The sequence below is a fragment of the Apteryx mantelli genome, chromosome 21 (assembly GCF_036417845.1).
Source record: "Apteryx mantelli isolate bAptMan1 chromosome 21, bAptMan1.hap1, whole genome shotgun sequence".
In the NCBI taxonomy this organism is placed as follows: Eukaryota; Metazoa; Chordata; class Aves; order Apterygiformes; family Apterygidae; genus Apteryx; species Apteryx mantelli.
Genome location: NC_089998.1, coordinates 4,794,627 through 4,809,462, shown reverse-complemented (window position 1 = coordinate 4,809,462; position 14,836 = coordinate 4,794,627). Strand labels below are relative to the sequence as shown.

General features: G+C 53.9%; 1 protein-coding gene across 2 annotated transcripts in view; it reads right to left on the bottom strand.

Moving 5' to 3' along the window:
• Positions 1–14,836, bottom strand: part of SARDH (sarcosine dehydrogenase) — a 37,004-nt gene that overhangs the window by 3,010 nt on the left and 19,158 nt on the right. The window contains exons 16-20 of one of the 2 annotated variants that reach the window (XM_067309105.1): positions 13,170–13,317; positions 12,341–12,434; positions 2,080–2,242; positions 1,573–1,741; positions 878–1,013 (exon numbers count right to left, since the gene is read on the bottom strand). In XM_067309105.1, the coding sequence (XP_067165206.1) occupies positions 878–1,013; positions 1,573–1,741; positions 2,080–2,242; positions 12,341–12,434; positions 13,170–13,317 (710 nt within the window). Of the gene's footprint in view, positions 1–877; positions 1,014–1,572; positions 1,742–2,079; positions 2,243–12,340; positions 12,435–13,169; positions 13,318–14,836 lie in introns of those variants that run through there. The other variant, XM_067309106.1, reaches the window with a different exon arrangement.

Below are 14,836 nucleotides of genomic sequence, written 5' to 3'. Positions count from 1 at the left end.
ATTAATCCCTGACACAGGATTAAAAGTCAAGGCAAGCAAGTGGATTAAAGCACAAGCATCTGCACTATCCTTAGCTTGTGACAGGAGCAGTCCCAGGGGATGTCATCCACCGCCCTCTGTCCCCACGCAGGTTCCCTTGCCTCTGAGTCTACAGCACACTGGTTAATGAGGGCATCTGATTTACTACCTAGGAGTCTCCTGGGGTTAATTAAGAGCCTGCTGTGCTCCTATTGGGCAGTTGCTCCCAGTAACATCAGTTAATTCACTTTTGTAATTAAATACTCAGATGCCATTAACACTGGAGATTGCAGTTGGGCTGAAGATCAGTGCTGGGGCCATGCAAAATGACAGCTTTGAGATCACTGGTGAGAAAGACGCTTGCTGCTAAGATGCTGGCATCTCTCACGCTTGGAGTCTCACTCTTGCATCGAATGCCAGATAAGCACTGTGCAGGGGAAACGGGGAGGGGGGGCTGCCCTGTCTCGCTCCCCAGCAGACGGTGTGCTTGCAATATGCTTGGGCACATGGCTTTAAAAATAAACCCCACACTTCCTCCCCCTGCAAACCCTTGGAGAGGGAGAAGGAAGCACAGCTTCCCCACAGACTCGCTGCAACACTTGCTGCCTTCACCGGCGGCTCTAGCCCTGTCCCCTCTTCCCTACTGTTGGACCTGTACTTTTTGGGTGTCACGTCCCTGTGTTCATCAGCCTTGACCCTGTCCCAGCCCAGTCCCGCTTCCAGCTGCTCCCAGGCTCAGAGCATCCTTCCTCAGGGAGGCCGCCAAGCCCTTTCCCGATCCCTCTGACCCCCAAGCACCAGCACGGCCCACGGGGCTCACGTCTTTGCCTGCCATGGGCGCCAGGGTCTCTATACTCACCGCTCCCCCAGCGGGGTTGCGGATGTAGCCGTACGCAATGGTTTTGTCGATGGCGAACCCGAAGTCTGCCCGACGGATGTGGCCAACCACCTCGCCGTCCCGCCAGACGGCCTCCAGGCCGAACATCGGCACCTTCCTGCAAAGCCAGAGCAGAGCAGCCGTCAGGAAAGCCCCCGGCGGGCAGAGCGAAGGTGTTTGGAGGAGACGGCGAGCCTGGCCGCGCTGGCTCCAGCCTGGCGGCCGAAGCACTGCCCTGCTGGCGTGCCCTGGGGCCAGCCTAGGCGCCTGCCGCCCCCAGCCCAGCACGGGCCCAACCTGGGCACTGCCTCACAGCCCTCCTGCTCCTTAACCTTTCCAGGCTGATCCCCGGCACTGGCAAAACCCCTCCAGCCTGATTTGCAAAGCCTCCTGCTATTTTGGCTGAAACGAGGTAAACCCACTCACTGTCACACTGTTTCCAACTTCCATTAAATATCCGGCAGGGAATATGAGGTGGGATTTAAATTAGAGACATAATTAGAGCATGGAAAGCAGCAGCAAGCGTTTGTTACTGAGCTCTGTGCGTGCATGCAAGGGACGCGGGCGGGATCTGCTCCGATGCAGGTCTGGGTGCTCGTCCCTTGGTGGACACAGGTGGCAGCCACGGGCGTTTGACATTGCTGGCATTGAGCTGAGCCCAGAACAGTGATACTCACTCATCAGTGGTAAAGCAGACAAGGCGGCGGGGGATCCCGGCAGCTTTCTGGGCCTCCACAGCCTCCCGTCCCAGGAAGGGTATGCCAGACTTGAGCTTGCAGGTGAAGGCCAAGCCTGCTTCGAGGGGGGTATCGTCGGAGCGAAGGTCCGCGTGCCAGTGTCTGTATCCTGCAGAGAACAAGAGGCAAACGCGAGTCTCCCAGCCTGTCCCCTCTCCGCAGCAAGCCTGCAGTGAGAGTACCAGGAGACCACGATATCAGCTCTGCCTGTTGGACGCCCCTATTGCCCTTGATTCATTTGGTCCAGGACAAAATGCCCTCAAGAGAGACCCATATTTAGGAAGGTCTCAGCAAGGAGCATGGGGGACTAGTTGTATTTCTGCCATTAGCTGCCAGACATCCAGCCAGCCCCACTACCCTATCCTCAAAGCTGGGAAAAAAACATTTGCCCTGGTTTCCCTGGCTGGAGGCAAAGCAATCGATGTTGTTGTATGGAAAGTCAGAAACCTTTCTCGATGCTGAGGCTGTCGATGGCTCTGTAGCCGGCGTTGGTAATGCCGTGCCGGGCACCCGCCTTCATCACCGCCTGATAGACTCTCACGCAGTCCGCCTTGGGCACGTGCAGCTCCCAGCCCATCTCGCCGACGAATGACAACCTCATGGCACGGACCTGCGAAACGCAAGGGGCCAAAATCATTCAGGACGGAGGCTCCGGCTGCAAGCCAGGCTGCATGGCCCAGCAGAGAGGCTGCTGAGCTGCTAAATGAGGTCCCAGTTCTGCCACCCACCGGCATGCAAGCATGGCCAGGGGCAAGCAAGCTTGCAGGTGAACTTTGTGCAAGTGTCTTATTTCTGAGAAATGCATTTTCTCTGTTTTCTTTGCTCTTCGGGGTGCAGGAAGCCAGGTTCATACTGAATTTTGTTTATCGTCTCTGGACAGCCTAATCTTCATGCCTCAATACCACAATTAACAGGAAAGGAAATGAGTACGAGCCTGGACCACAGCTCTTTCTCTGCACCCCCTCTAGCTCTATCTGTTCTCAAGATCCAAGAGGGAAATTCAGAAGGCAGAGAAGTGCTGCATTTTCTCCCAGCCTTCTCCAGCCATTGAGCTGTGGCTGACGCAGCTGAGGCTGGTCTGCAGTTAGACAGTGGTGCTCCTCGGTCCAGCTGGGCCTCTGTCTCCCTCTGCTGATTCAGCTACGGCAGAAAAAAGTCTACAAGCACCCAAATCTGCTGGAGGCTCAAGTTGCCAAAACAGCCCATCCCCACTAGGGCTTGGCCTGCTGGGGACTCTCAGCCTGGCACTTTGGGGCCATCATCCAGCTGGAGATGCCCTCTACAAGCAAAACCAAATTTCTCCCAACACAGGGGCCTGCAGAAGGCCCTACGCGCTCCTGCCAGGAGTTCAGCCCTGCATCCCAGCCTGCACCCAGGCGCGCAACAGGGATGCACAGATTTACACTGATGGAGAACACACCCCAAAGCGTTAGTCACTGCCACCAAACTAGCTAGACAGAAGACAACACTGAATTCACTGCAACTCTGCAGAGGAACTAGCAGATCTGAATAGCAGACGCCGTGTTTCTCGGGGGAGGCATTTTCCTTGGAGATCTCCTTCCCCATCTGCCTGCCTTCCCAGGAGCACAAACTGGAGAGAAATCTGCTCTCGGCGCTGGGGCAGAGCTGTGTCTTGCAATGTCCTGACAGCACTGGGACTGCTCTCCCAAGGCAAAGTGGTCAGCACAGCCCCGTCCCTGCCCCAGATCCTGCTGGGCTCCCCTTGTCACCCAGGCAGGCAGAGACCGGCATCCTCCTGTTGTCCCCACCCCAAAGCTTTCTGTGCTGGCTGTAGCCAGACTGGCTTGGACACCTTCCCTGGAGACATCCCTCGAGTCTCAGCTATATTTCTCTCCGGTTCGTCCCTTCAGCTTCATGCCTTTGTTGTGGGGGAGGAAGAGAAGAAGTCTCTGGTTCCCAGGGGAAGGTGAGCACGCAGCCTCTGGAGCCAGCCCAGCCAGCAGCGCTTGCAGCCCATTCCTTGGGGGCTGGCTTCACACGGGCACTGTGAGACCTCCTGGGGACTCTGGCCCGAGGCAAATCGAGGCGGTATTTCTGCACGGTGGTCTGTGCGCGTGGCAGGGCCGATGCCCAGCATGTCCCCATGGACTGCAGCACGCACCTACCGACGTCAGCAGGAGGACAACGGCGAGCCAATCGCTCTGAGCTAGCAATTGCTCCCTTCCCTGCCCGCTAGCCTCAGCCTCATGCCCTGCAGTGCCCTGCTGCCCAGGAGCCGGAGTCAGGAAGCTCGGAGTTGGGCCTGAATGTGGCTGCGGTTCTGCATCCCGTTCCCCAGCTCCGTTTTTTGCCGCCCCCACAAAGGCGGCCGGTGGCGCTGGCAGAGATTGCATGCATCTGCCCATCTCCTCCGCAGGGCTGCTGGCAGATAACGCACCGATCGCTTTTTCACCTCCATGAGCTGGTTTGCAACCCTGATGGAAATGGCAATCTGTTATCCCACTGATGAAACCTCGGTGAGCTAGAGGATCTCAGCCAGGGCAGGGAAGAAAAACAGTAACACCATGGCCACAGGCAAACATGGACACAGGAGAAAGCACAGAAAGGACGTGGCGGTCTGGACGGCGCCGATTCCTGAGTATCTGCTGACAGGGGCGCAGGGGCCAGGCAGCAGGCAAAGCAGCAGGACCTCGGAGCAGCTGGAAGCCCTCTGGAGCTGGCCCTGGTAGGAAGTGGGGGGAATTCATCCCCCGAGCACGAACCCCCAGAAACCAGTATGCAGGCACTGCCCAAAGCAACGTGGGAGCTGAGGACTGTGGCCAGGCAATCTCCAGGGTCTTGAAAGGGCTGGTGCCCTGGGTTTGCTACAAGGCAAAGCACCGCCCTCAAAAACTTTTCCTGAAGTCTCCTTAATCATTAATGGCAGTAAGAGCCCCTGGCTGTCCTCCAGCGTCAGAGTAGGTCTGGCCCATGGTGCAGCCCTGGGCAAAAAGCGTCCCAGGCTAAATGTGGAGATTAAGTGGGAAGGGGCAGAGTCACGCGGCGTGACAGGAGAGGAAGTTCAAAAGCTCTAGAAAATGAGATTTTGAACCAGAAGATGCTACTTTAGCCAGGGGCTGATTCTGCTGGTAGAGAGGAAGGTCCAGAAGACGAAAGGTGGGCAGACCTTCTCCAGGGGATTCCTCCAGAGTGGCCCCAAGGCACCTGACGGCTCGAGTTCAGAGCTCCCTTGGGTCACACAAAGCAGCAGAGAAACTGGAAGTTTGGCTCATTGCCTCTGCCATCTCCACTTTCTCCCTGCCTGGGTTTTCTGGACTGAAATGGGCACTGCTAACTTTGCCACCGCCCTCGCTTGCAGCAAGGAGGAGATTTCCTGTCCTCCTGCCTGGCTGAGACACCCAGTGCTTGAGGAGGAAACCCCAGTGGTAAGTTATACCCAAGTACATCTTGTATCCTTGCAGGAAACAGTCATCAGCAGTCCAGCAACTTCTGGTGCACACTGTTTCACACCAGTGCTCTGAGCCAGAGACATTTATCTGCTCAGTGCTCACATGCTAGAACTTATATTAATAAGGAATGAAAGGGGATGAAACTCTGCAGGGCCTTCGGCGCACCAGGAAAACATGTACCGGCAGCCGAACTAGGGCAATGTGCATTTCACTCACCAATCAGCAGCACGGGGAGACCAGGGGTCAGCCACAATTTCAGGCGCCTGAGAGACAAGCAGGTCTTGTTGATTCAGACTTTGGGCCCGGGCTCATTGGACTCCAGCTCCAGGCCCTGACACAGCTTCCCACGGACAGAGGAAGGCAGAAGGGGTTGGGATATCAGCACCGCTCCAGGCCCGTGCATATCTCCTTCTACCTGGCCTTTCGCTTTCGTGCCTGCTAACATATCATCGTAACGGCACAACGTGTTCAGAAAGATGAAGGCGTGTTGCGACAAGCTTTAGCCTGTGCAGAGCCTTGAGTCACCGTGACATGCTTGCAATGAACAACGCTATCTAGCAGTACAAATGGCATGACAGCCCCTCGCAACTGCTCGGAGGAGAGAAGCTGTCAGCAACACTCATCCGAGCCAGCTCCAAAGACCATCATTTAATATGACGCACTGCAGTAATCTAGATTATGAGGATGAAATATTCATGCGATGCAGCCAAGAGCAACTTTTCAGCCTGTCCTAGTGTTGGTTACCTGCTATCTCCAGGGATGTGTCCAGTGACAAGAAACCCCTGGAGCTTTGGTAAGCCTTGATGGGAGAGAGAGCCTTCAAAAGCAAGTGATAGCCCTTAATGAATCCCAAACTACACATCAATATCCTAAAGCTTGCCTGCCTCTGCCAGGAAAATGTGTCAGAGTGGAGTTAGGGCTTGTGCTGCTCTGCCAGGTCAGACGGTGCTGCAGGGAGCCAGCCGTGACAGTGATTTCAGGGTCCAGCTCTCTCCACTGGGGCTACCTCAGCATTTCAAGGCCCACGTTGTTTCCTCATGTACCTACCCTAGCTGGGATCAGAGCCGAAGGCTTCACATCAAGACAGCTAAAGAAACACCACCCATCGTGTGCTTTAACAAGCACCCTACCAGCATTTCCCTGTTGTTCTCCCTGCTCAGATGTGCCAATAGCACAGACCTGCTGCTTGCACCTTGCAGAGAGCAACCTGCTTTACGTCGGCATGGCCAAAATCAGCACAGAATAAAGGCTGTTTGAGAGACCTCCTATGTGAACGTGCTCCTGGCACCAGAGGCGATGGGTTTGCATGCCAGCGCACCACCCAGGGGTAGCTCAACTCTCAGCTCTCCCTCCTGGTCCCCTCCACTGACGTTGACTCCGCTGCGGTGCGCCGGAGCGAGGGCACTGCTGGGAAACGCTGGCTGTGCAGCTCCTTCGAGCAGAGGGTGGACGGGGAGAGACGGTGGCAGGGGCAAGGGCGCTGCGGTGGCTTTTGCAGCATTTTCACAGCGAGTTAAATGTTCCTTTTGGCTGCATCACTGGGAGCACATGCTGGGCTCCTCGGTGTTGTGGGAATAAAGAACATTTCCTACCCATCTCTAATTAACAGTAAAGAGGAAAATTGACTTTTATCCTCTCTGCGTATAATTTGCCATTCCTCTAAATCTGACACACCATCTGCGCGTGTCCTTACAGCGAAACCTGCAGGAGCTTCCCAAGGAAAACACACATGCATGTCAAGAGCAAAGGCGCTCCTCGGCTGGGGAGAGGGATTAACCCATAGTTTCATGCAAGACTGTGGTCTGCAGTCTTAAAAAAGTGGTTTCCAAATAGGAAGAGATTGTGTAGCTAACAGGATGAGCCTGAAATGATCGGCAGCTCTGTTTTAGGCAGGACAGACCCAAGTTAACTCTGGATCACTTTGGGGCAGGAGCTGTCTCTTGCTGTTTGCTTAGCTCTTACTGCAATTGGGAGCTGGTCTCAGCTGCGGTCCTTTATACAGTATAAATAATGACTGACAACCACAGCCGCTACCCAGAACAGACAGGGATAGGAACAGGCAGAGAGTAAGAAATCACCCAAGGAAATTCTGTAGGCAATGGGAAAAAACTCCAACCCAAAGCAGAGAAATCCTGCTTCTCTTTCCCTAGGAAAACCCCCCAGCCAAGGAGCACCCGGGGTAACTGGGAGCAGACGCGACGCACCCCACGCTGGGAGAACGCGCTCCACCACGCTGCCCTGACCACCTTCGTCCCCTTTGCTTCACCTCGCTGGGTGCCAAGAGGAGAAGCAGAGGGTGGCAATGCCGACCAGCTGGCCAAAAATGGGGATGACATGCAGCCTGCCACCAACTGAGAGGCAGGCAAAGCATCCGCACAGCTCTCTAGCAGCCCTGCAACGGGGATGCATGCACGTTTGTGCCTCCCTCCAGGCTCTGTCCCGTCCTGGGTTTGGTCTCACGACAGCCACCGCCATCCCCTGCCTGCAGCCAGGTCAGGAGGACGTGGTGGGGAAGCCCAGTGCTGGTCCCAACACGGACCCCTCGAGGTGCCCGTTCCTTTGCAAAAGGCTCAGCTCACTTCTCACCTCGTACCAGGAATAAGGAACGATAACCCAACCTCCTCACAGGTCTTTCTGGGAAGCTGTTGACAGGAGCCTGCTGAGAGGATGGCCAGCAGGGCAATAAACAGGAATCAGAAAGCTTCGCCCAAATCGATCGGCACGTCCCCCCCGCGCTCCCAACACCCCTGCGCTCGAAAGACACTGCTATAATAAAAGTGTGCTCAGGCAGAGTTTAAGGCAGCTTTTAACACGTTTTAACCTTTACAACAATAGAACCGGAGAGGAGACGGGGGGAGAGGAAACATAATAGGTATTGTGAATTTATTTTGAGCCTCCTCACAATAGCGCCGTGCCGGGGGAGCCAGCCTTCCCTCAACCAGCGGCGCAGCGAAGCATGAAAGCTGGAAAATCGACTCGGGAGGTGCGCGAGCACGAGGGATACGGGAAAGCTTTTCACTTCGCACAAAGGTGTCACCTAATTAGGGAACAGCGAGGGATCAAGACGCAGCAGGCAGCTACTGTATTAATCACGGCAGGAGATGCTCTGGGGATTGACAGTCAACTCCACGGTTCATTAACCCTGCCTGCGACTGAGCAGGCAGCGCTGCAGCTAAAATACACTTTCCTTTCAAGAGTAAGTTCCTCCGGAGAGAAGCTTCCCCTCAAATCACTGCCACTCGGGGACCGAACACCAGCAGTCATGATGAGGCGGATCAATGCATCATGTAACACGTATATCCTCTGAAAACGCAGCACGAAGTTTTGTACAGTCAGGGGTCAGAGGTTGTACCGATGTGTGCACATCCCAATCCATGGTGCAAATCCCACGGGAAAGGGCCAGCAAAGCGAGGAAGGTGTCAACAGCCGGACTCGGCCATTCCTGCCAGGTTTTGGCCCTCCCGAGTCAAATTCTCTTAGGAGCAGGTTTTTCCATTAGATCTCAAATGGAGTTATAAAATAGCATCAATTTCTGAGCCTTTGAGCAGCAATTCAAAAGCATTTTAAGTATATTAGAAAAAGAAAACCTGAACTTTACCCTGTATCCAGCAGGGAAATTCAAATGGGTTTCTTTCTCTAATACTTCATACAAAGTGATATGCTATATATAAACTCACAAACCAATCAGTAATTTCCAGTGTCATTAACTCTGCTGGAATTCTCCTTCTACTAGCTGATTTTGTTCAACTACTGAGTTAATACACGAAAACCTAGCAATATCTTTTTAAAGATGCTGGGTTCGGCTTAATCCCAATGAAAGGCATCGGCATGACATCAGGGATGGCTTCAGCCCAGCGGCCCGAGAAACTCTGCTGCTCTGGTTTCTGCACGTAACGAATTTCTCCCCGTTCATCCCCCGTTGAGCAACGGCAGGAGCCAGGCTTTCTTCCTTTTCCCATCATGTTGTTCAGCTGCTCAGGCAAGGGAAGGTTCCCTGCATAGGTCACCAGTGGAGAAGGCTTTTTGTGTTTGCAAAAGCAGAGCTTTACAGATGCTAATGCAGCCGGGCTTTCCCTGCGGGGCCAGGGCACAGCTCCCGGGGCGACAAGTGGCATGGCAGGAGCAGAAAGGCTGCTCGATGCTCTGATGCACCTGCACTTTTTATTTATCCCCTTCTTCCCTGCATACACATGCACTTTTTAGTAATACTGTACCCTACGTCCTTCCCGCGTGATTGCACACCTCAGCCCTAGGGGTTGGTCATCTCCCAAGGTTTTCTTGCTTAGATACTGGGTGCAAACTGGAAATTTTATGCAAGCGAGGTTTGAACACAGGACCAGGTGCTGGGAACGAACAAAACCTAACTGCACACCTGACCCTGGTCTTCCCATGACCTCCGCCAGCAACTCATCTCCTGGTCTCCGCTTCGTCTGCTTCAGAGGGCAGCAAATCCTGGCCGGGAGCAGCAGGAGCGGCACCCTGGCTGCTGCGGGCAGCAACCCTGCGCGGGGAGAACTTTTAATCCTTCCAGAAAGCATCTTGCACATTATTAAAATTGCAGAAATACCGAAATAAACTGATTGAATAATTCTCCTCCACGCAGACCCAAGCTACCTTCAGGGATATGCAGGTGACTGGTTTGAAGTAAGCGCTATAAAGTAGTTCAATAAAGCTGTGTGAGAAGAGCTTACTTTTTTCATAGAACCTTTTTTGGGGGAAAGAAAGAAAATCCTCTACTTTGCAGCCCTGGGATTTGCTTCACACAAACACTTTGGTTTTTGCTTTAATTTTGTGTTGGAATAAAATGGCCCATTTTACAAAAAAACACCTGAGAATTCACCTTAATTTTCCTCTCAGTCTCAACTCAGACGTTTGCAATTCAGTGTTGTCTCTTTGTGCGAAGGCCAGAAAGCTTTTCTCTGACAGTCAGGGCATTTACACTTAAAAGAAGCCACAACATTTCTACCAGATATTTCCTCCTTGCAAACTGGATTTTTTTTTTTTGATTTTTTTTTTTTAACTACAAACTTGAAGTGAAATGCAAATGAAATAATCACACTCTTGAAGAAGGGCCGAAGAAGGGATCATTTATATACCTTTCATAGGGGATAAGTAGGTTATTAATAGATGTTTTCAGCTTGTCACAGATGTGAGTGCCTAGGGAGGATTATAAACTCATCAGCAGAAACCGTTATTTGCAGTGTGTTGGGCAATCTGTAACAACCGATTAGACTTATCAAAACCACGCTCCTCTCCAGGTACGTGCTGCTTTTCCCCCGCTGCAGCGTCCAGCGAACCAGCGTCCGTCGACCGGAGCTGGAAGGCAGGGAGGACCCGGGGCTCCGTGCCCAGCTGGGATGTCCCAGCACCACCAAGCATCTCACCTGCACCAGGAAAACTGCTACATGCGGCACACAACTGAGACTTTTGCAAGACTGCTCAAAATCCCCAACTCTCCTTATTTTCCACCTGCTTTGCCTGGAAATCGTTGCCCCGCAACCGTGCCAGTACTGCTACCATCACAAATTTCCCTTGGGAAGGCAGGGGTACAAAATCAACGCCCTCTCCCAAAGAGGTGTTTTTGCTAAGGAACATAAAAGGGAATATTTACTGTGGTGCAAACGTCAATAGGAAACCAAGGCGAAGCTCGTCGTCCAACCCTTGCAAAAGTTTTTTCCCTAATATCAAAATTTAACAATAGCAGCTTCCTCCAGAATGTTTCTGTTTCAACAAAACAACGCTTCGTGGTCAGACACTCTTCTATTTAGGGTGTTTCAACCAGCTAAATCAGCAGCTTCGTGCATGGGAAAAAAAAAAAGAAAAAGCAAACCCAAACAACCACCACCACCTCCTTTCCCTAGGGATAACTTTAGACAACATTTGTTCCTGTCAGACGAGACGGGGGAAGAGACTTGAGGCACTTTTCTCTCCGCGCAGCACCGGGTGAGAAGGAAGAGCCCAATCAACGGGAGCTGTGAAATCTCACAGCGAAACCCAGAGCAACGAGGACGGACTCGTCTCTTTGCAACGCAGTTGTGTGCTCTAAGCCAAGCCTCCCTTTCGCGAGGCCGCCGAGCAACGGCACGCCACGTCCTAAGCCCATCGCGGCAGCACTGGGGCCGTGCACGAGGCCCAGAGGGACTCGCTCCGTGCACGGGAGCCGGCCGGCATCCTGCCAGCTGCAATGCTGTCCCGGGTGGTGCAACCAGGCAATAGCGGCGGATTTTCACCACGCTGCTGAAAGCAGACTCGCTCCCTCCCCCAGATGCCGAGGGGCTTAGCCCTAGGTATTAGCACGGAGCATTACCATTTCTGCACTTCTCTTGCATAACCAGTGACGTGAGTCCTAAAGTCTCAGCAAATGCAAGAGGATCTGCACTCGTACAGAAAGCTTAAGGTTGTCAGACTTCTCCTGTGATCAAATACACCAGCTCCTCAGGCTCCCGAGCCCTTACAGGGACTACGTGACACATTTTGCTTTTAATCGTCCCTCCTTTATAAAGGTGGGGAGCTGGGGAGGGGATCCAGAGTGTCAGATAAATCTCTGCCATCAGTGCTAGCCCCTAATCTGCAGGAGGCCTCTTTTATTCCTCCGACACCGCTGCAAAGCTGCAAGTTGATGTGCCCACAGAAAGACTCAGCACACGGACAACTTTGAGCTCCTTCCCAAAGCTCGGAGCGGACCCGGCTACGAAGCAGCCAGGGGGCTGGGAAAACAAAGAGGAGGCAATGGGGCAGGAATCCGCCACGCTCCCGCTCTGGTCTTCTGGCCTTCCTTTCCACCAGAACCTGCCACGAGGCCCCTGAAAAACTGCACGAAAGCCACCTGTAGATGACAGGACTGCAGCCCAAGGCTCTCACAGCTTAGATGCCACGCAAGGGATGACCTGGCTTGTGATGACCCTCATAGCGCCTGCAAACTGCCACTGCACTGCTCAGACACGCATTACCTGGGAGATACTTGTCTCCATCCAGAAAACCCCAGTATAGCTCTTCTCACAGCTCTACTTGCCTTAAAGCAGGCATAGCTGGAAAATTAAGCTTCTTTTCTGCAATAACCTTGGGGGGTTTTAAGACATATGTTCTTCCCACATTAGGATAAACTAACTCCCAGACTTCCAAAAAACCAACAAAACCTCCCAGTCGCCCACTGCAGAAATATGGAGGCACTACGTCTCCCTAGGGGAAGGTGCCTGGTTCAAGAAACGCAAGGGGACGGTGGTCTCAGCAAGCAAACCCCCCCGAGGCACAGCATCCCGTGGGAAGACGAGCGCTGGGGGCCTGGGTTTCCATCCTACCGTGCATCCCGCTGCCTTCGCCAGCTTGTGGGTGGAGAAGGGGAAGGCCTCGTTGCTGAGATCGGTGTCGAGCACGTCCTGGAGCACGGCGCGGCTGCAGGGAAACAACAAAGTGGCTCCGGTGAAAGGACATCACTCACTAGCCGGATTCTGGCGCTTATTCCTGAAACCCTGCACCCCACGTGGAGACCCGGCACTCTCTCCCCATCCCTCCCTCCCAGCGCCGCCGCGGGGAAGGAAGGGGCTCCTTGGTCCCCGTGCAGAGGCACAGCTCCTCTGCCCCTGCCCAGCCAGCACGGGTGGAGGTGGCGAGAGGAGGGCTCGAAGGCTCTGTCCTGCTACCAAAACGCTTGCAGAATGGGGAACCTGCCTCGGGGGGGCGGTGGGGGGGGGTTACCCAGCCCCGTGGATTAATGCATTAACGAGGCTCAGGAGATGAGGCTGCCTTGGCAGAGGGCTCTGGAGCGAGGGCAGTTTAGGGACATGCCTCAACCCAAGGGCAGGTGCTGCGGATGGGGACTGGCTTACTGCCCAAAACCGGGACATGGACACGTTCCCCTGAACGCAAGCAAGTGCGTGAACAAAACCAGGGGAAAATTACACCAGGCAACACTGGGGACGGGACTGCACCAGCTCCGAGGGAGCACGGGGACCCACACGTGTTCGGTTCACCAGTTATCATTTCTCTCCTCCCTCCCCGGGCTCCTCTCCCCACCGAACCCCACGTGCTCGCTGGTTTGCAGAGGCACGCGCAGCGCTCAGGCCTTCCCTCCACCATCCCTGCCCGCCGGGGATGCGGAGAACCGGGCGCCGCTCTGCCCGCGCTCACCTCAGCGGGCCCTGCAGGCTCAGCATGCCCAGCTCCTCCGAGCAGTCGAGGAGCTCGCACTGCAGCTTCATGTCCTGCAGCACCGTGCTGATGTGTGACCAGTTGTGCTGCGCCACGGCCCCACCGACAGCCAGGTAGTAGCCGTCCCCTGGAAAACATCCCGCAGCCTTTCAGGCCTGGCAGAACTGGGCTGGGGACGATGCTCAGCTCAGCTCCTGGCTGGTTTTGCTCTCCAGAAGCTGAGCTGCAGCTCTGAGTCTCTCGAGCTCGCACAGCCCAGGGGGAACCTCAGAGAAGGGGGAAAATCCTGCAGCCCTTCCCTAGGCAAGTCCGTGGGCTTGATCCCGCAAAGCACCACGTGCTCTCCGTTCCTGGGGAAGGTGATACAAACGTGGGGCCAGGCCATCACCTTGGTGGGTTTAGGGTTGCTTTGCCTGCGGAAGGATGAAATAACGCTGGGAGAAGAGGGGGCTTTGGGGTTTCTGCTAACTTCCACACTGTATTTTACTTGTGGGGCTCAGCCAGCAAACTGAAAATCAAATGACCTTTAAAACTTGAAAGAAAAAAAGGTAAGCTAGGATTTGGGGCCATGCAAAGGCAGTTTCATCCTCCTCACACCCAGAGGGAAGGAACAGCTCTCCCTGCCCACGCTGCACCGGCCTCCGGGCGCCGTGCTGCTCCGCAGGTGCCGGGGGCCAGCAGAGGAGCAGCCCCTACCTCTGTCTTGAGAAAATGCACAATTCTGACAGTCAGATCAGAAAGCTTTTCCCCTCAGGGTTTATTGCTCTGCTGTTATGCAAGGAGCTCCAAGAAGCTAATGTCAAAGGTAGCGTTATGCAAGGGCTGGCTGCCTCTGCCTTGGCTATAGCCGCGCCAGGCTTGCGTAACACTACATTTGTTTTTCTTTGCATACAGCTTCCCTGACTTCCACGGCTTGTAGACACTGCCTGCACCAGTCTTGCCTTCCTGCTAGAGGAGCTTTTCCCAATTCTCCAAACCCTAGAGATGCCTGTGTGCGATGCTTCCACACAGAGCTTTGCCAACAGCGTCAAGGATAACTCCTTCGATTTGCAGGACTAGGTGATCCTGAAGGAGAAAACTCTTTGTTCCTCAAGACCAACTGCAAAAGCTTCCAATGTTTTGTCCTAATACAGAATTGATATCAAAGTTTTAAGGGAGTGAGGAACTATAAGTCAGAGCAGTCTGCAAATGTATGCATGCAGGTGCACGCTCTGCAGCCGAAATCCCTGCCGTTGGGCTAAGTGCGAGATTCCCCTGGTCCTCACCAGGATGGCTCACATAGAAGTTGCTACGTGTTGAGGAGAAAGGGAGGGGTGGAGAGACCAGGCCATAACCAGTGTGAGCATTGCATGTGTATATGAGGGGAATTCATCTTGTCAGTAATTCTAGGTGAGAATTACCCAGGGACAGGGTTAGGGAGCTGATTAATACATAATCGATCTTCCCTCTGCCTTTTCTGCCACTACCAAATTGTTCTCCAATAATCCGTCACAATGATAATAAGTGCAGCCACCTACTATAATTGAAAAAAATAGATCTGCTTTTATTAAACTCCTCCATCACCCATCAAACACTGCAGCTCTGCTATCCGCTTCCCTTCAAACTTCCTGCTCAACGCGGGTGCGTGTCTGGGAGTGAGAGAGGAG